Here is a 21752-nt window from a genome sequence, read left to right as displayed (position 1 = left end):
AAGAGGTCCTCACAAGACAATATGCAAACTAATCCTATCAAAATAAATAATAATAAAGAAAAACATCAATCAATCCAGCCACAATGAAAGTGGTTGGACCGTCTTCCTGCGACGATCATAATCCCGCAAAATAATCAGTCCAGTATTCGTGTCCGCACCATATAGTATATAAAATTATTTAGTAAAAATAATAAATATACGGTATCAATTAAGATTAATGTCCATGACTCATGAGTCCACATATTTTAGTTGGGCAAAATGACACGAGCAGGTCCCACCTTCCGCCACATCACCTAGAGGCGGTGTGGTGACCCACACGGTAACCATAGCTCGGTCATTGGTTTGGATCTCCAGACGCGACCCCGTGTTGGACATGTCACGGTGGACCTATCTATCTCAATTATTTGATTCTTCCAGGCTCCTTCCTCCTTCGCTTTCGGGCATCGTAATTTTCCAACCTTACTGAATTATATTGAAAAATTTTGACATGGCAAGATGTACTCACGTTAGAGCTATATAATTGCCGCTTCCCCCCCCCCCCCCCCCCCCCCAAAAAAAAAAAAAAATTGGCATGGTAGACAATTTAGCAATATTTTTTTGTAGCATCGGCAAATAACAGTTGGAATTAGCTCTTTTTTTTGTAATGCTAGTTAAATTGTCTAAAATATTTATATAAATTTCATACATCTTTCATGTAACCTTGCCATCTGACTAACAGCAAAACACGGGCTGCCAACAAGAGAGCAGCTACACACAGCTTAGGAACAATTTTCACATAAAATTCTATTTTTATCTTGGAATTTTCCTCTAGAAGAAATATTGGCCATTTAATATAGTTACAAGTATTATATCCATGCCCGCCTCATTTCATGACTTTTGGATCTGAGGATAAGATAGAGGACCCTGTCATTGACTATTTCTTCCTCTTTTGCTCGGTCCTCGTTTTGCTCGGAAATTCTCCTCTGTCTACATGCAGTCCAGTCTATAGCTGACAACTCCCTCGTATGTTCATCGAAGATTCCAAAGCCAATCAAAACTAAACCACCAGTTCGTTCAAACTAGATTCTGACCTCTGATTCAATACCAAGTCTCCTTTTTAAAGAGCAATATTTCTGTAAGAGCCCCTTTTATTTTTGGGCCTAAGCTGGCTGCTGGGCCACATCATGTGCTCAGGCATGTGCGGCAGGGAGGAGTCTTCCTCTCTTCTTGTTTTGACTTCTTCCTCCGATTCCACCGGAGGGAGGAGTCTAGGGCGATCGAAACTTTCCCTGTTTGAGCCGATCAAAGGCTCTCTTTCCCTCTCCTTTGGCATCAACCTTGGGAGCTCTTCCGTTAGAGGCTTAAATCTCTAAGTATTCCATGAGAAATACTCAAGGATTCGCCGTCGATACAGCCAGAAGAGCTCATTGGAGGCAAAGTAAGCTTCCTCTCTTCCTTTCTCGGATTGTTAGGCCACTGTTCCACCTTGAATTCAGCTGGCGAATCGCTGGATTAATCATGGATAAGCTTCCCCAATTTTTTTTCCTTTTTCTCCCATTTCGGCAGGTCGTCACCGGGCATGGCACACCGCCGGCATCGCATGGGCCGTCAATCGTTGGGGGTGGCCGGCCACGAGCAGTTGCTGCCGCCGAGCATCCTCTTTAGTTTAGGAAGAAGAAGAGAGAGAGCCTTATAGTTCTCCTCTTGTTTTCTCTCCCCTCTCTTTAGTTTCTCTCTCTTCTTATTTCTCTATCTTGGTGTTTTCTTTCTCTAGCTTGATTCGAAAAAATCCTGGGTTAAAAGGCATGTTGGGTAATCCTGGGTCGCTACATGATGATGGACTGTTTCATGGACTAGTAGAAGGTTCTGGGTTGTTGGATACTTTGAATGACTTTTATTGTTGATCTGGTTCTATAGGATAATAATTTTCTAGGCAAGAGGACATTGAGTAGAGTTTTACACATCCCAGTTTGTAGATCACGGTGTGGACAGGTAATTAGTTTGTTTGGGTTGTCAGCAAATAGGTAAAAATTTTTGTACACCGGCTTGCATGATATAGATATTTTGTGTGAATATATATATATATATATATATATATATATATATATATATATATATATATATATATATATATATATATATATATATATATATATATATATATATATATATATATATATATATATATATATATATATATATATGCTAATGATCAAGATAAGTAAGAAGCAAGAATAGTTTTATGATGGTTTCTGTATTAAATCATATTTTGATCACATGTGTTTGTGATTAATAGTATGATGGATGTATATATGAGTATAACTTATACTTGCATAATTGTATTAATGAATGTGGTGCTCTAGACTAACCATGTTATATTAATTGCTCCATTATGGGCAAAAAATGTGACCGTAGTTAGTCTAAAGCCGAAAATAAAAAGAAATTGATGTGTGGATGTAGACTTGATTGAATGAACAAGAACTTTGGCCCGATCTTGTTATCATCGATTGGTCCATCACAGGCTAGAAATATGATACTATAGAAGGCCTTGTCACAAGCTAGAAATGTGATACCCTCGAAGACCCAGTCACAGGCTAAAAATGTAATACTATCTGTTGCCCCGTTATGGGTTGGAAATATGACACCTATTGATGGCCTTGTCCTAGGCAGAAAACGTGATCGGCATTTGGCCCAAAGTCGAAAAGATTATTGATCTGAATCAAGTTAAAATGAAATGAAAAGCATTGAAAATACTATTGTAGAATTATAAATATTGTATAATATATCACTTTTGAGTGACCATATTTCTGTTGATATTTGATGTATATATATACTGTTTATTCGAGTATTATTGATAGTCAGTTTGTGATTTTATGATGTGTGTGACAATTTATTACGATTTTCAAACTTATATTATTGTGTTGGCATGGATGTGTGGAGATTTTTACAGAGTTGTAAGGCTACTACCTCCTCTTCTTTTTTTTAGAGTTGCAGGATGCGTAGTTTCAAATGGGCTGGGTACGGAGTTCAAGTATTAGAATTATTAGTTAGTTAGTTAGTTTATTTTTCTTTGATGCCGATGAACATTTGTAGCTGAACCAGTTTGATTAATTGGACATGATGGATTTATTTATTTGGATTAATTGATTAATTGTGGAGTTATTAGATTTTTTGTTCATCTTAGGCCTTGCATGAATCTTTAGGGCACTGCTCTAGAGCTCATGCGGCTATATTACGTGGTTGACCCAGGAGATGGATTCGGGGCGTGACAATTTTGTTGGAAGGAATCCACTCATCTTGCCACTAGCTCACCCTGTTTCAAATATCTCCCATCTGATTTTTTTGTTAACCCACAACCACATGGTCAAAATCAAAACTCACGTTGAAAGGTGATCAACTGCATGGATCTAATAATATCTGCATAGTAATATACATCTTAGTGTTTTGGAAGTAAGTTGATCTCAGTGATTTGGTTTCTATCTTATCTTCTTCATAATGTGAGCCTAGATGGCCCTCACTTCTGCTAGTTGCTGAGAGCCATGCTGTCCATATGGTGCATCCTACATTCAATGAGATCAATTTGCCCGAGCCACCCATGGATCGAATTTTGAAAACATCATGGACTTATGATGTCACAAATTGCGGTAAAGCAGGTTCCTTCAGAAGCCAATGCTTCGACCATTTAGAAGGTTTGAAGGGATTTTGAGGACCTTAGAATGTGGAGACATGCTCATGGGATGTTAATTGAGGAAGGGCTTTATGATACGCCAGGCTTGCTTATTGCACTAATTGCAATGTGTGCACAGTGCGGGCAAGTTCTTTATGTTAATTAAATCTTTCTCAACGATCCCAACATGGTCATGAAATTCGGTCATTCACTGAAAAGCTTGTCTGCGCTCTAATTATCAAGTAGTTTGAATCTAAATCGTATGACTAATGCTGTCATGCCCATGGAATTTTTGAACATGTTCCTAGTAACAATAAAGTGATTGGCATTCTGCAACAATTAGTTATGAATAACATTGCTTCAATCACTTCAACTAAGGCGTCAAACCAATTACCATTACATTTAATGATCTATAGTCTTATATCTATATCTATATTATACATAAAAGTACCAATAATTTCTATTCAAAAATGTTTACAACCATACAATTTAGTTAGAAGTATCCTAGGCATTGAAATAAAATTTCCCTACCCTATTGTACCCAAGTTTCAGTGCCCGTTCCGCCAAAACTTTCGTATCATTCGATTCCATTACTGTCTATATGCCATCTTAATAACTTCCAAATCCCACTCAGTTTCAAGCTTTTGAGGTGGCCCCTCCGACTTAAACATGTCCCTTGGGCATCCGGGCTTGACATAATTTGTGAAGCTATAATATGGTACGACTTCACACTTATGCGTGGGCATTTTACCTATTCTCATTTTGTATAAATTCTTGTGAAGAAACAATCATAACCTTTTAAATTGTCGATTTCATTCTGATCATTCACAGTTCTTGAATAATCCTCTTGGTTGCCACAATCTCAATTCCTAGTATGGCTCTACTACTTTGATCCTTCTTAGGCCCGAAGGCCCATGTTACTTTTGTGTGCGTGGTGGTGGTTGTTGTGGTAGTATCATAAGTTGGTTGTGTGGTGGTTGGTAGCTAGGCACCTTTCTTAGGGCACAAACATTGGTTCCCTACTTTGTTCTTACTAAGAGCTGCTGATCATATGAGTCTAAACCTATTGTTATGTAACAAATTGTGGATTGAGTTCTCGATATCTTGATCTTGGCGACCATCTTCACAATCAACCAGGATCCTTTATGGTGCATGCATGGCCGCACTGCAAAATACTATGCAATCCTTGATGGCTGTCATCAGAAGATGGATGGGCGATCAAATTAATAACGTGCACTCATCGCTTTTCTGATGGTGGCCATTGAGAGTTGCACATAATTCTGAATTGCAATCCATGCTCCTTCCCAATATCAACATGTCAAAGCTTTCGAGAAATTGCCAATAGCACCAACAATAATTTTCCGGGAGCAGTCAAGGCGATGCACAAACCCTAGCGGTCCGGCTTATTCAAACACGTCGTCACCCATGCAGCCCAACTCACACACTCGAACAAAATACTCTTATTACATACTAGCTTTTAGAAAGGAACAAAGTACGTCCTTCGCTCCTTGTAGGAATAAGTAGCATTCTCCTCCACATTGTAGGCAAACTTGGAACGGGTTAACGGCTCATGCCTTGGGTCCCTGGTGGTAACGTCGCCGCCTGCCCCTTCCTCTCCATGTTCCCTTGCCATCCTACAAAAAAAGAAAACACCGCAAACAACCAGCTAACTTCCCATTCCATTTCCCTCTCCACACACACACACACGCACGCACACACACACAGAGACACACACAGATATATATATATATATATATAGAGAGAGAGAGAGAGAGAGAGAGTCCCTGCCTCTTCCTCTCCTTGTTTTTTTTTTTTTTTTTGGTGAAAAAATAGGAGGGGAGGGGGAGGGACCAGCCCACCCACGTAGCAGCCCCATTACTGGGCCCCCCTTCCACTAGGGAATGTTCGATACAGGTCGCAGGTTTCGCGTGCCTTTCCCGACCCGTGGGCTCACCCTACTGGGTTCACCGCCTCACGTGTGGGTACGTCACCCCAGCGCCACCTTGGTACAAGTGGAAGGAAAGCATAACCGCCAACAAGCCAGCCGAGCGTGGGGCATCCGGTCCCCTAATTTAATCAACGCCCGCGCGTTTCGAACCCGGGCAACTTGGGCGTGCCTTCCTCTCCTTGTTCGCTTGCCATGCACCCTACAAAAAAAGCACCGCAAACACCCAGCTAACTTCCCATTCCATTGCCCTCTCCACACACAACCACACACACACACACAACCACACATATATATATATATAGAGAGAGAGAGAGAGAGAGAGAGAGAGTCCCTGCCTCTTCCTCTCCATGCTCGCTTGCCACCCTACAAAAAAAACATTAAACACCACAAACACCTAGCTAATTACTTCCCATTCCATTTCCCTCTCCACACACACACACACACACACACACACACACACACAGAGATATTACATATATATGTATATATACAGAGGGAGAGAGAGAGAGAAAGAGAGAGAGTCTGGAAGATAATGGAAACCTATGATCATGTCGAAGCCCCGGTGCTGGAGCTCGCGGTACTCTTGGCAGAGAGCCAAGTGGTGGCAGAAGCAGTGGACGAGGCAGTCGTTGCAGGGTTCCTTCGGCAGCGAGTACTGCCGCCTCAGCTTGGTCCGGTAGAAGCACGAGTATATCCAGGGTGGCCCGACGACGAACATCATTAGAGTATACAGCAGTCCAGCCGTCCCGCACGCTTCGCAACACCACCATATCCCATGCACGTACGTATCATTAGACAAACCATGCAGTTCTCATGCACCCAAAAAAATTATACAGAGAAGTTGAAGGAATTCATGAGCGACTTACAGGTGGATCCTCTGTCTACAATCTCGGCGATCCGACCGAAGGTTACGCATGGGCAGAAGCATGTCAGGCAGCCTGCAAGAGAAAAAAAAGGAGCTTACATTAGGGAATTCGCAAGCGGATGGATTTGTTGGAATTTGGGTGGTGGAAGGGTGGAGATCTAGGGACAAGAGAGGTGTACAGTTGCCGGCATCTTCGCAGCAGTCGCAGAGGCCGGTGGACCATGCCATAGCCGCCTCAGAACTCATGGTGAGGGGAAAGGGGAGAGATATATGGGACAGGATAGGAAAGGATAGGATAGGATGGAGTTCAGAACAAGAAGAGTGCAACCTATGCTGTGTTCTCCTCCGTGTGTGGGAGGTGCTACTTATAGGCGAGTGAGAGCTTCCGTTGGCTACAAATTTGGTGAAATATATATATATATATATATATATATATATATATATATATATATCAAGGACCACCACCTTGGATCGTACCACCTTTGGTCCCATTGGCGAGAGATTAATTGGGGGGCTCAGTTCCCTTGCCACGTCTGGTCCTCTTTGTTGAGGGACTCATCTTTTGGTTACATCCTCATTTTACGAAGAAATATAATAAAATATATTTAAATTTTATTTTTCATTAATTCAATACATATATATCATATTAATGATAGAGGCATGATATATTAGCTTTCCTATCATATTATCCAACGATGGGGCCATTTAGCATTGTTCTTTTTAAAAGGAAAACGAGTTTTAAATGGTAGGATATACTTTCCGTCCATGTCATATCAACTTTCACCTCCGTTTTCTAGGAATAAGTTTTAATGGATATACTATGTCATCTTTTTATTTCATCAGCATAACATCAATTGAACTTAACAAAAAAATCTAGAAAATAATTTTTAGTAAACCTGATTGATGTCATATTGATAGAAAAATGACATATTAACTATCTCATATGATTGGCTTTATAAAATAGTCAACCAATATAACTTTTCCTTTAAGAGAGAAAATTGAAGTTTGCCTATTCCATTGTGCAGTGTGACATCTAATGGTAACACCTAACTCACATCCAAATGCGAATCATGAGCCACAAAGCTCATTTATGAAAGATCATTAGTTATGCTCCATAGTCCCAAATGTTATTGTTAATTCTCAACACAAGCTTGTAGCATGCAGCAAACTAAAATGAATCATTTCTGAGGAAATGTTATAGTTTTGATCAAAGACAGTTGTGGACCTCATGAGCTTACTAAGTACTAGCTCATTTGGAATATTACTATATTTATGTGCAGCATGATTAGCATTTGCATTTATCAGCAATCAAAGTGAACATGAGCACAGCACCTAGGTTGCATGTAAACTGCTCTCTTGGCCTTGCATCATTCTAATTAACACCAAGTTGACCTGAGAGACCTGAACCTCTTAATGGCCAACCTACTGTTTGATGTTGTCTTTCAAGAGGGAGATTCATGTGAAACAATTCAGGATTTGCTTGGGAACTTTCCGCTGGATGCAGCAGGAGGGAAAAATTAAAAAAAAAAAAATCAAGAGTCTTTTATCTTGATCCAGCAGCAAAAGAGCTAGCTGTGTGATCCCTGCGCTCTCTCCTACCTGTTTAACCAAAATCTTATATTAATCAAAGTTTGATGGAATGTTGCATGTGTAATTTTGCATCTTGTGAATCTAAAGGTAGGATATATAGTTGATACTAAGGGAATATTTGGTTGGGAAAAGTTGGGATCTAGAATGAAAATGGAAATGAGTGATTTCTAATCTAGCCATTTGATTGGGGGGATTATAATTTCCATTCTCATTCCCAAAAAAAATGAGAATGCTCTAATTCTCCAACATTCAATCTCGGCTTTCCCCTAGTATTCAAATTTCACTCCTTTAGGTTTACTTAAAAATTTTGATTTTTCAAAAATACCCTTCTTTCTAAAAATTTACTTAAAAATATTCTGATCCTAATTCTTATTTCAGTTCCAGTCACAAATCAAACATGTAGGAGAATATGGTCATTTCGATTCTCATTCCAATCCATTCCAATTTTGCTTCTGATTTTGGTCATGAACCAAATGCACCCTAAGTTGAATGGTTGAATAATCTAAATATTAATATGCACCAGACCTTCATTTTTTCCATTAAAGCTTGGTGTCCATATATGGTTTTACTCCTCTCACTGCAATGGAAGGATTGACCGGTTGAGCGAGTAAGATGATTTTATAGCTCAGGGCATCATAGATGGAAAAATCAGTGAGTGGCCAACTAGACATTGGTTAAAAAAAAAAAAAAGGCAGAGGAATACCATTCATTTGGCTGGTGTGTTGTTACATTCCTTTAGTATTACCAAGGGATGGTTAATTGTTTGGTATGCGGTGAAGTTTAAACAGAAATTAAAGTCGGCATTATTAAGTCAATACATTGTTTTGGAAGGATAACTGCTTATAATAAAGTAAAAACAAACAAATAAATACATATACGCATACACATATGTGTGGATATATATATATACATTATTTTGTACCAAAAAAATAGATATTTATTATTATAATGCATAATTACGAATTCAACTCCGTCCCTAAATTCAACTCCACCACGGGAGGCTTCATCTTCCTTTTTGTTTCCTCTTCTTCTCAGTTGTGAGTACTTCTATCAATCATTTATACTACTAGATTATAGTAAATGAATAAATAAAAATATTAACTTAAAATAGATTAACTTGAAATAGTTTTTACAATTGGAACTCCTTAGAAAGGACTTCATTTGTTTTGGACTTCATCTACATTATGATTGGCAATTGCCATGCAACTCTCCACAATAGCTACAAGTATATTACAACACTTCTCACTATTTGTTACCTTTCCTAGACATGTAATTCTATATATGTGCTTGACGCTGGTATCTTAAGGTGATTCAAATTTGTGTGTTATCAACCACCCCTTATAGAAATGAGAGCAAAAGAGATCATATCTATAATCATGAAAGTAATAAATCAACAATTTTTTTTACATGCATGCGCTCCACTATCAACTGGTGTTAGTCAAACACAAGAAATATTATTTGGCATAAGAGCCTATCTCTCACAAACAAGTGCATGCAGACACTCACAAACTTGGATGAAAACAAAGAAGGGCTACAAAATACGAGTAAGAAGGGCCACACGATATGGTAACTCCCTCTGATTGATCTTTGGTCAAGGCACCAACTAGATGATTCTCCCATTATGATTCTCATGGACAAATATGAAATGATCATTTCATTCTAGAGCATGGGAACAAGAATCCTAATGGCCATTGAAGATTATTAGTGATAAGATATCCAGTAGACCTTGATAGCTTATGAACAGACGCCTTCATACGTGCTTTTCTATAGATTAGCCATGCTTAGTAGAACTTGCCATGATACTCAGATCGATTGTTTACTCACAAGTATCATTAATTTAAAAATAAGATTTGCATGTAATGGGGTTTGTCACCTAAATATGCAACTTTTATTCTTAAACAAAATTACTTAATTGATGATACTTTTTGTCGGGGTTGTTTCTGAAAAATTAGAGTTGTGATTCTCTCAGTGCTTGTCTTTTTTTTTTTTATTGATGAAGAGGGAGACAAAGCCACCCGACCTTTATTAGAAAGAGAGAGTTCTTCTAGTACCTGTCAACACAATGCGCACTTCCATAGTGGCAAAGAGATGAAAACGATGGTAGGACCATCTGCAATTAGTACTATAATGACTACCTTGAAATTATTGAAGATTCTTAGAGCTATTCTCTCCTCTCTTTTTTTCGGCTGGATAAAGCATAACCATCAAGCAATGCTGCAGTGCTTTTTCCTTATCTAAATGTTCCTCTAAAATATTCTCATAAATCAACTAATTATACTTTTTTATAGTTATCCATGCACCTTGTCATATACATTTTGATCAGCTATTGCTTCATTTTATCTTTTCCATCTTTTTTGTTGCAAAAATAAATATACAAGTATTACAGGCATTTATTTTTTTGTTTAATATATATTTTAATTTATAATTATCTCAGTTTGTTTTGAACTTTTAGTAAACTTTTAATAATCATCAATGTCTCGATCTTCTTTTAAGCTTAGTTATTGTCTAAAGGCAGTATTACATTGCCGAGTGGCCAACTAAATAGATTGGGATGAGGTGGTGAGGACTTTTCAGCTGACCGGAACATCTTCTTCACACTCCTTTGTCTCTTTCCTTTCACACCCAAGGTGGCTGGAATTTATAATTATTTCAATTTATCTTGAACTAATTTTGGTGGTTGTTTTTTTTATAGTTGTCAACTTATAGATCTTGTCCTGTCGCCGAAGATGACACTCTTGACTAATGCTACTGCCAAGTGGCCAAGACTTTTTGGCTGACAAGAAGCATCTTCTGGGTACTCTCCTGGTGGTGGACTCGGCAATTATTTGAGCTTCCTTTGTGAACCAAGCCTTTGGTTTTCATGGGACCCCAAGTCTAGCTTGGCATGGTCAGGATTTAATGTTCTTCCGGGTGGAAAACCAGCCCTGCTTGCAAGCTGGCCAGGCAACTCAATGTGGAGTCACAAGTCATAACTTCTAAGTCAATGCCAGTTTCTGGTCCCCATCCTTCTTTTTGCCAGCATTTTGCATGTCTCTTTTAGAGGAAGAAACAAGGAGGAAAAATAAAGTTATAACACAAAAAGAATCTCTTGGCTGATCATTGAGGCAAGCATCCCACTACGTTCTAAGAAGGATGTTTTGTACTGTAGAGGGCTATACATATTTAGAAAGATGATGTCACAGTTATTCATTGTGTTGGCATGTCAAATTATGGCTGATTTGGCATGCAACACAATGAGCGATAGCCATACATTTTCAAGATGGATAGTATGTTGTCTATCCAAACACAAAACAAGCAAATTAGAGGATCTCAACTTGAATCAAACCCACGAGTTTGCAAAAATAATGCATCTACTTTCTTGTACAGAGTTGCATATGCCATTTACTTATGTGTCGGAGAAAGAGAATAGATGGATCAGTTGTGAGACATATTTAAACTTGATTTTATAACGTTAACAAAAATTTAAATTCTCTCCAATACAAATCCAGACATTCTTGTCTATACCTGGCTATCGTTCATTTTGGATGACGCAAGACTTGTCCAATAAGGTCAAAATTCAAAAGAAATGCTTGGTTCATGAGCATATAGCAAGTACTACTTACTAGGAAGGAGGGGACAGGGGTGGAAGCACGGGGAGGGAGCGGATCATGAGATAGATTTGGGCATAAAAAATATCAAATTTTATATAGGCCTGGCCTGTAGCTTGATTAAATATAAATAAAGTTTAGGCCTGATGTCTGGCCCATGATCAGTTCTAATATAGATAGATAGATACATGCACTCCCTCATGTACCTAGTTAAAATACTTCTTAATGCTGCTCCTATAAGTTATCTTGAAAAAAAAAAAAAAAAAAGAAAGATCTTATGATACCTTTTTAGTGTACCAACACTATTTATAAATATGGGCTGATATCTCTCAACATAATGCATTCATGCGTGGTTGTTTCCAGATTCAAACATGAAAGGTATATGAAAATATAGGAGGGAATGTATGTTGATTTTATATATGAAAGATATAAATATTACAATAGTATAGAGATAAAAAGAGAAAATGAGGAGGGTGAATGTTTTTAAAACACTTGATTCCATATACGTTCGTAGATACTATTTTTAGAGGAACATATCCGTTTATCTTTCTTTATAGATTACCTGATATATGCCTCAATATCTTACTAAAATATTTTATGTCTAATAATTATATTATAAATAGAATAAATCTAGTGTACTTGCATTTAAAATTTCTTTGTAATCTGCATGTATTTCTTAATAATCTTATAGTATATAAAATGTTATTATGGTAAAGAAATATGAATCTAGGCTGTACATTAATCAACTTAACTAGACCTTGATGGCTGCAAATGAAATCATGAATATGTATGATCTATCCATCTTAGAAATTTTTTATTTCATTTTATGGTCCAAGTTTGGTGAGTAAGAGAAAGTCCATTAAGATGATCGAATGAGTTGAATTTAAAATATTTATCAGTAAAAAAAAGAGTAATTATTCGTTTGGAGTTGAGAAATTTTTTTTTTTGTGCAAATTTTTGATTCTTTTTTAGCTTGTCAGGCTGCAAAACCATCCCATCATAATACTTAAAATTATATACGGCCGTAATCTATCAATATTAGATTTTATTATTATTATTATTTATTCAAAATTGGATCTTATGGATGACTCCTTTGGGAGTTGTGAGGAAAAATAAAAGCTTGCTAGCATTTTTCTTTTCTTCTATCTCTTTCCTATCCAACTGTCTTGAATTCCAATGCTTTTCCTTTCTTCAATCACTCAAGGTCACTCGAGTTCTCTTTAACTATAACAAGAGATTTTTTTAAAATTATTTTTTCATATTCAAGAGAGTTCTCGTTAATTATTTTTTTATATTTAACAAATTTCCAGGATAAAAGCCAGAAGCAAAAATTAACTTAAAGAATATATAAATATTTTCCTTAACTGACAAATAACATTGATCTAGATTTGCTACCACTTTCGGACAATTTTATAGATACCTTTGGTAGGGTTGCAAGTACGCTGGTTCGATGAGACTTGCTATTAGGAGAAAGTGCACCATATAGTCGTATGTGCATGTAGATAATCACAACTGTTTGTTTCTACAACGGTGCAACAAGATGAACACATAATAAATAGAGTCCACAAAAATGAGCGGCTATGATTGGTTGTGTGCACGACCACATGGTGCGCGCAGCCTAGGGTATAATTTCTCCACTATTAGGCTCGGGAGAGCGAGAAGTTTGTTAAATATAAAAAAATAATTAAAAAAAAAAGCCCTCAGCCTTTCTTGGCCCAAAATGGATAGAGGCTATACATATATATATATATAGCCAACCCCAAGAATGGGTTTTTCTTTCGAGTCTGGATGGGCTCTAATGGGCCCCATATTATCGGCCCGCCACCCAGCCCAAGCAACCTGGCAATCATAAGCAAGCCAAACCACCAAACCTCGATCAAAGCAAAATATACACATAACCTAACCCAAGCCTTGTACTATTGCAACTTAAAAGCAAAGTCCAAAACGTATCCTGTGAGCCTAGACAAAGGTTGCCTGAAGTTTAAATTTCAAAATTTGAAACTCTTGACATCCCCATCTTGACCCGTGACCAATCAACAGTCCTGTTTGACTAGTTTGGTCTGCAACCGAACTATCTGCCTATCTCCATCGTTGCAATTAAGGATGAGACCATGACCATTGCTACGTCAACCATGGCCTCCGAGTGTTGGCCGCACGTCTTCGGCTCAAGATGGCAATCGGGTCGGGTCGAATCAAATACGAGTCAGGTTAAAATTTCGTCAATCTAAACTCGGCCTACTTATTAAACAGATCAAAATTTTGATTACGAATTCGATCTGCTTATTACACAGTTAACCCGATCCACATAATCTATTTATTAAATAGGTCAAGTCATGTTAAATTGGTTGAACAGGTTAAACGAATTTTTAACATTTTAAATAGATTTAAATAGGTTGAACTGGTTAAATGGGTCGGGTTAAACTGGTCAAAAATAGGTTAAGCATGTTTCGAATAGGTTAAATAGATTGGGTTATAATCCTACCCAATTATTAAATGTGTCAAGACGGATTAAACGGGTCAAAGGTCTAAACTTAAACTTAACCAATTTAATAAATATATCTAGATGAGTTGATCCATTTATGACCCAAACTTGTTTATGTCAAACAAAATCTACTTAAAGCAAAAAGTTTGTGGGTCAGGTTGACGAGTCGGATTATAAATTATCATTTATATCTTCAACGCCGTTGTCATTCACTGAAGCTCCCCTTCACCAGTCCAATGTGCCCCATTTTTTTGCATGACATAGCTCCATTATCATTGCTTGATGCTCCTCATCATACCTTCCTAGCTTGCAACCTCATCCAACTCCCACTGCTGTTGTCACTGCTATTCATTAGGATCCATAGCTTATGCTTGCTATCATGGCCTTCACCTCAATGTTGCGGTATCAACTCGATGCTGTTCATCATCTATACCCATCAAATTAGCCTCGTTGTGGCTAATTTGTTCCCTACCTCAGATTTTTCCTTAATCCCGCCCAAGTCTCATCCACCCTCTAGGCCAGGGCGGTTGATAGTGGATAGTGTCTTGTTTATGCTGCTTCTTTATGCTCAAAAATTAATTGGTCATTAATTTCATCTTATAGTAAATGGTCAAACAAATTAGACAGATTAAGGCTTAGTTAATTGTTTCGATTGTGATACTTGGAAAGCTCATATTTAGCCACTTGTTACTCATACAAAAGATCATATATGGATGCTCTGCTGAAATTAACTTGCTAAAGAAAATTATCGGAAAATAGGATGGTTATGTACAAAAAAAACCAACCGAAGAGGAATTATTAAATTTCAACATTCTCTGATTCAGACTGGATTTCGAACATCGTCCCAATTCAATATATAAATCTATTTCTTGGTCAGCAACCCATAAAAAAGAAAACAAATATTAGTAACAGGCAAAGTTAGCTGTGGATGTCATTTTACTGAGAGGGAAGTGACTTGAGCCTTGCCTATAAGCAAAGGAATCGATTTACTTCTTTTTCTACGCGAGGTTCAAGTAACAGAATCGATACTGATTCCTCCCCCTCTTATCGTAGTTGATTCTTGTACCCTCACGGCTTGTACTTGAGAAATCAATTTCATTAGCTTGTTTCACTTGCATATTTGTTATTACTCTTCTTATTGGTTTTCGTCTTCGTGTAATTCTTGTTCTATTAGAAATTACGGAAGTCCTCTTATTAAGGCAAAGACAACACGCTGTCTCTCGATTTTTTTTTTTTTTGTGGCTACAACGGATGAATCATACACGTCTAATGTGAATAAATTCAAAACAATCAAAACACAACAAATCTCTGAGCGTTCTAGAAAACTCCCTCTTAGTATAATTAGTCATAAACGAGCCCACCCAATCTGCAGCCCCATCGTCTTTTGATTTAACTAAAATCTTTGATCAACCTGCTCGATTTTGCATGCCAGCAACCTGATCAGCAAAAGTTCAGTTTCTTAGGAAATAAGTCTACAAAGATTTGCCTCTTGGGCTCACGATCACAATGGGGATGGAAGGTTAGCATCTATATTGAAGAAAGGCAACGGAAATATCAATGAAAATATGATGTTTTCAACATTCTAAAACTATTTTTTAGCAGAACCTAGTTATGCAATCCATAATCGAACTGATGCAAGACCCAAGCCAAATCACAGAGAACTGGCCCACCATGCATATAATAGGGGCTGATGTCTCTGTTCTGAACTAAACCCCCTGAAGATTGAATAAAACCAGCACTTAGGACTAACTTTGGGAGAACCAGCACACCATTTGGATGGTAGAGCCTGATCTCCTCTTACTCTTCTTGTTCTTCTGATTTTTCTTTGAAAACTCTTCTTTTTTTCTCTTCTAAGTTGTAAAAGATACTAATTTACACTTTTTGAGAAGAGATAGACAACAAAACTCCTCAAAATTTTATTTCAAAACATGAACGCGGTCTAGATAAAATTTCAACTTAGGTCTCTTACCAATAAAATCTATCAGTAGCTCTAGTGCAAGAAATTGAAGTCCCATAAAGTTGAGAAGGCGCATCCAATGTGACAAGTGATATATTTCTTCTATGAAAACACCAATACATGGAACCAACACATTCTAGAGATCGAAGATCATATAGAGCTACCCATTCATATAGAAACCTTCACCTTTATTTACTACTATCTTATATCCAAAAACAAGCCATACCGAGTAGCTCATTTTTGTTTGAACACCATCCAAGCCAGCCCACACTACATAGCAGTACTATTATCCCTTTCATAGATCACAAAGCTCTATAAATCTAGAACTCACTCATCTATGCTGCTGTAACGGCTATCTTCATCCCTGCTTGGCAGTGCCCCACGAAGCTGCAAATGAAGTAGTTCCTTCCCCTTCTCAGTCTGATACTATCGTTTCCAGACTTGAAGATCTTGGATCCCCTCGGCATCGTGCAGCGATTATAACCAGCCGCGTTCACCGCAGCCACGTTGTGTGCCTTCGGATTATACTTGAAAACTGGAAAGGGAACCCATCAACCATCAGCCTCTCTTGGAAAAGAATAATGGAACCCAGTTTGAGCTAGCTCATGAAACCAAAGGAAGGAGACTACATGCACTACTTACCCAGAACATCTCCGGCCCTGAAACGCTTGCCGTTGGGCCAGCTGACAGTGTTCAAGGACCACCCGCCGCTGCCGCCGACGGTGTAGATGGCCGACTCGGCGAGCTTGCAGTGGAGAAGGAGGCAAAGAAGCGCCACCCCGAGAGCCACACCATGGCCTGCACTGCCCCTTCCCTTAGCCATTACTGTTAAGGTGGTACTCACTAGATTGCTATGAGGTGTGTTGGGATCAAGAGAAGATGGCTTCCTTTTATAAGCAATCCAATGGGATTTGAGTGGGGTGAGCTTTTAGATGTTAGTGGGACGGGGGAGATTCCAACGCTGTGCTTTTAAACTGCCGGGTCCTGCGGTAGCTTAGTTGAAAGAAAGCATGCAACCACCCACCAGGGCCTTTATTTTGGATCTGGGAGTACTCTCTTTCCTTGTACGTTTCTTTAATTAAAAGGCAAGCTTCATTCCTTTTATCATGGAGCAAGTGCTGCAATGGGAACCGGGGAGAGATTTCCACAAGAGCCAAGTACAGCTGCTCATGAAAGGGCATTCGACAAAGTGGCTCCATGTTCCCGAGGCTCAGCCTGTTGATGCTGAGGTCTGCCATGTACTTATTATCTCCTTGTTTTGGAATACGTTACAAATATTTTACCTAAAAATTACTATATTTTTTAAAAATATTAAAAAAATAATTTATTAAAATATTAAAAAATTAAAAAAAGTTTGTTTGAATCAAGACGTGTGATATATACTACCCTAAGAACTTATTTCACCTCCTATGTACAGATTTGCGGCAATCTCGTTTCTAAAATACAATAATTCGGTTCAACTCGAATTTAATGAGTACGATCGCTGGAGGCTTGACCCGACTGACTCATTTAGATGTATAAATGAAAGGAAAAATTTAAAAGAGGTTTGAAAGAAGAGAAAAAGCAAAAGAACAGAACAATTCTCTATTTTGTCTCAGAAGTAGTAATTTAAATTAAGTTATCCAAAATACTAGATCCAGAGCACTCTATTTGATGATCGATACCGTGCAACGTTTTCAAAAATGCGATGTTTCAGAAATATCACATTCCTACGTAAACCGAAACCAACGGTTTTTTTATAGAAGGATCAAGCGGATAAGAGTTTTAAAGTTTTAAAATATATAAAATTTAAAAACAAAATTGGTATATTTATTTGCTGCATGATTTGCACACAGATGAAAATTGTATGTTATACATAATGTATTTCGCATGCTACATATCATGCTTTATTTGATAAGAATCCAATCCCTGCAATACACTATGGCCCTCCAAAGCTGTACAGCACTATGTGATGGATCTCGGTAGGAGAGCTAAAAGTGTCTTGAGTGCTTAATTTCCTGATTTTAAATCTGGAAATGTCAAACGGGCATGGACCTAGTGGTCTTGGATATTCTAAGTTTAATGTAGCTTGGCTAAAAGAGCCATTTTTTTATGAGAGTTTACAATAAGATAAGCAATCTCTGGTCATTAGAATGGACATATTCGCCTTTGGCAAAGAGCTAAGAGGAAAAGAAAGGGATCTATTCACATGGATGGCACGAGGCACCATGACAACAGTCACAAAGAGACCCTTGGAGACTGTTGAAAAGATTGAACTCAAGTGAACTTTGGGATGGGAACTCTTTTCGTGGATCTCCAGGGCCAAGTTTGAAATGGGGACTCAGATGCCGACCTCCACCAAGTAGTAAGTGCGTGAGCGAGCCAAAGTATGCGTTTCTCCTCCATCATTTTTTGTCGGTAGGTGAGTCTCGGGGGCAAATTTCTTAAAAAAAATGATGAGCCTCGGCCAACGTCACGGCCACGTTATAAGCCTTCGAGCCTCCGTCGCGGCGACAATTGTACTGGTCGATGATTTAGAAGCGGCCGGTCTAACTTTTAGACGACTAAGACGATCGCTTAAGGTTTCGAACCAAAAAAAGCTCATTATAGAAAAAATCTCAAAGACAAAATAGAAAAAAAAGAACTTTTTAATGAGTTTGCCTTAAACCGGTCCACTACAAGAAAAACCTTAAAGACAAAATAGAAAGAAAAAAAAAGATCTTTTTTTAGTAAGTTTGCCTTAGGCTCCCAAATGTATTGGGTCGCTCCTGTCTGAAAGTATCACGTTAGTCTTATTGGATTGGTTCAAACAAGATGCTGAAAATTACGTTTGACTTCGTAATCATTTAAAAAAAATAAAAATATATTTTTTTTTAATTTTTGATTAATAATATATTTAGATTATTTTTTTTTAACCGGACGAGTTGGACGATGATATCAAAATCGATATATATATATATGAGAGAGAGAAGCCGGTAGGGAGCTCAAGCGTCATTAATGATCTTGTGATCGGGTGCTGTCTAAGACTCCTGAGAATCCAGCAGGTTTGATGAGGTTGGAAGCAGTAGTAGCCAAGGCCACTTGGATGGCGGCAAAGTGGGTAGACGGAACAGGAGAGAAGGTGATCAAGGAGAGGAGTTGGGTGTAAGAAAATATATATTCAGCGACTAAGTTTCTAGTCACCGAATAACCATATTTGGTCGTTAAAATCTTTTCGTGACTAGCATATTCTTCGTCGCCGAACCCTAGTCACGGAAAAATTTTGGCGACCAATATTGTGTGGTCACCTAAGGTACACCAATAACGACCAACGTTTGGCTGCCGAAGAAAATTTTCTACGACCAAATCTGTTGTCGCTAATTTCAACGCCGACCAAATAGTTGGTCGTGGAAGGTTTATCTTCCGCTACCAAAAAAATAGTCAACATACTCGACGGTGTTGACATGCTCGACGGTGCTGACATGCTCGACGGCGTACATGAGGCAAACATGAAGAGGTCGGACGGATAGAGGAGGGGTAAAATTATTGGAAAATATTTTGTCTAAAAGTTGTTATATCTTTAATTTATAGTAGTATTATAAAGAAATAATCTACTCCAATCAAATCAATCTTACCTCACTAGTACTTTGTCTTCCGAGAGTTTCTTCCATAGACAGAGTTTTTTTACTCTTCAACTTCTGCTTTCTATCTGTTTATCTTTTTTGGGCAACTGAAGGAGTTGGTCGGATCAAATTTCCTCAGGGATCGTACTCGTTAGAGGAGAATCGACCGAGCCAGGTTGTTGTACCTTAGAGACGAGATTACCGCAAACCTGCACGTAGGGGGTGAATCACGTTCACAAAAGGTATTTTAAAGAATTTAAAACAACTAAAGGTTAGGGGATAAGAAAAATTACTTTTTTTTTAATTAAAACTCCAACAATTCTTTTGATTCATAAGATTTTGAGTAGATTCTATACGGATTTTTAATATGCAGAAAATTTTTGCATGGTTTTTAAAGTTGCAGAAATCTATTTGCATAATTTTCATAACAATATGACTTTCTAAAAAGATTAATTTTTTTAAAGAGAAAAAAATTTTCAGCTTTCTAATTCTATATAATTAAAATCAAATTTAGTCACATGCAATTGAACTAAATTTGATAAAGTATCAAATAGCAATTTCTAGTATAACCAAGTTCACGTTCTTAGAAAAAAAAACAAAAGTCGAAGAATAAAAATACTCTGTCTGGGGAAGAAACTCTCGTTAAGAAAGAGAGATTAGATTGGATTAAGATTAATCCCGGAGATGCGATGGTTCTGAAGATACGTAATGTTTCACAAACTATCTTTTTGGAAAACAATATTCTCTTTTTCTTTTTCTTCTCTTAAAAGAGGCATCTCACAAAAGATTATTTTAAAATATTTAAAACAACTAAAGATTAGGGGAAAAGAAAAATTTAAATCTTTTTTAATTAAAACTCCAATAGAAATTCTTTTTTTTGAAAAATAAAAATTTCACTTTTATTTTTTTTAAAAAATAATAAAAGTTGTTTAAAAAATAAAAACATACTCACAAAACATATTTTATGTATTGGATTCTATATTTTTATTTTTTAAAAACTAAAAAACCAAATAGTGCATAAAAGTTTAGATTGTTATATGGACCTAAATCATTAGTATTTGGAAGCACTTGTATTGGTTGCAATCCAGGACCATATAACAGAAAAGTTAAAGGATCATAAACAATCTATTTAAGACTAAGTAAAGTGATAAATAAATAAATAATAGCGTGCAGATATGGTTTTAGTAGTGGAGGCACGTTCCTCCTAAAGTAGATTAAGCACTTCCAACTTTATAAGATTTGTACTGCCCGCCTGCTCGATCTCGAGATACAATAACAACACATCTTGCTTTAATTCTATGCACTGAAAGAAGGCATGCTGCCACCAAGGTAGTAGCCTCGTAGTAAGGGGGCTTGAAGTCCACCCGAGTTGTCCGGATTCGAAACGTGCGGGCATCGATTAAATCATAGGACCGCATCCTCCACGTCCGGATGGCTCTGTGTGGATATACTTTTCTTCCATCAGTACTAAGGTGGTGCTGGGGTGACGTACTCACACGTGGATGGCCTAGTGGGATTTTCTACGGATTGGAGAGGGCACGCGGAAACTTGCAACCTGCATCGAACATTTTCTGGCGGAAGGAGGCCCAGTGGGGGCTGCTACGTGAGAGGTTCTGTCCCTCCCCCTCCCCTCCTATTTCTTTATCAAAAAAAAAAGAAGAAAAAAGCATGCTTAATTCGAACGGATGATCAGTAGTCATCATGAATACTTCTAAGACGGGAAGAAAGAATTAGAGTCCTCGTTTTAGGTTCTTGAGACGGAGCACTATAATAGAGATGAGAAAGAAATATCGGATTGTTGCGTTGCAGAGAGAGTTTCTAATATCTGGAAATCTGGAGAGTGTGCTTACAGCATTTATGGGATTCCAAAGCCCATTCAACCAATTAACATTCAAAATGAGGGACTCTGTGTTGGGAATGTGAGAGCGTAGATTCACATTGGATAATGTTGCTGCTTGGAACAGGCTCGACTAGGCACCGAGTTAATGGGATCATTGGAGATCTCAACTCATCTACCGTCGAGATCAGACAGATCGAATGGGGTGCGGTATGCCTCCGCAACGATGATTTGGTGGCCGATGTGCTCGATCGGTGAT

General features: G+C 37.9%; 2 protein-coding genes across 3 annotated transcripts; both read right to left on the bottom strand.

Annotated features, from left to right (window-relative positions):
* Window positions 1-4954: 4954 nt before the first annotated feature.
* On the bottom strand, window positions 4955-6857 carry LOC103700574 (cell number regulator 2-like). Of its 2 annotated transcripts, none has more exons than XM_088714405.2 (4): window positions 6639-6857; window positions 6461-6532; window positions 6135-6347; window positions 4955-5793 (listed from the first exon to the last, which is right to left on the bottom strand). In XM_088714405.2, exons 1-4 carry the CDS (start codon window positions 6703-6705, stop codon window positions 5723-5725), a joined length of 423 nt encoding a protein of 140 aa, XP_088570531.1. In that variant the 5' UTR covers window positions 6706-6857; the 3' UTR covers window positions 4955-5722. The 2 variants fall into 2 exon arrangements, with proteins under 2 accessions (XP_088570531.1, XP_038987623.1); XM_039131695.3 differs by having other exon boundaries at window positions 4955-5280.
* Window positions 6858-16137: 9280 nt separating this feature from the next.
* Window positions 16138-16960, bottom strand: LOC103715032 (basic blue protein-like). The gene is made up of 2 exons (XM_008802532.5): window positions 16718-16960; window positions 16138-16610 (listed from the first exon to the last, which is right to left on the bottom strand). The coding sequence occupies exons 1-2, from the start codon at window positions 16896-16898 to the stop codon at window positions 16411-16413; spliced, it is 381 nt and encodes a 126-aa protein (XP_008800754.3). The 5' UTR covers window positions 16899-16960; the 3' UTR covers window positions 16138-16410.
* Between the last annotated feature and the right edge of the window lie 4792 nt (window positions 16961-21752).

Source organism: Phoenix dactylifera, chromosome 18 (genome assembly GCF_051530095.1).
Source record: "Phoenix dactylifera cultivar Ajwa chromosome 18, Ajwa_hap1_PhDact_Kaust_v1.1, whole genome shotgun sequence".
NCBI lineage: Eukaryota > Viridiplantae > Streptophyta > Magnoliopsida > Arecales > Arecaceae > Phoenix > Phoenix dactylifera.
The sequence above is the reverse complement of the archived record's forward strand: the minus strand, read 5'-3'. Positions and strand labels throughout refer to the sequence as shown.

What these genes read in the sequence shown, in the direction of transcription:
- LOC103715032 (XM_008802532.5), bottom strand. Translation starts at nt 16,898, where the DNA reads ATGGCTAAGGGAAGGGGCAGTGCAGGCCATGGTGTGGCTCTCGGGGTG. An exon ending in CAGGGCCGGAGATGTTCTGG is followed by an intron (nt 16,611 to 16,717) that starts GTAAGTAGTGCA and finishes TTCCCTTTCCAG; the next exon opens with TTTTCAAGTATAATCCGAAG.
- LOC103700574 (XM_039131695.3), bottom strand. Translation starts at nt 6,705, where the DNA reads ATGAGTTCTGAGGCGGCTATGGCATGGTCCACCGGCCTCTGCGACTGC. An exon ending in CTGCGAAGATGCCGGCAACT is followed by an intron (nt 6,533 to 6,638) that starts GTACACCTCTCT and finishes TTTCTCTTGCAG; the next exon opens with GCTGCCTGACATGCTTCTGC. An exon ending in TGTAGACAGAGGATCCACCT is followed by an intron (nt 6,348 to 6,460) that starts GTAAGTCGCTCA and finishes GGTGTTGCGAAG; the next exon opens with CGTGCGGGACGGCTGGACTG.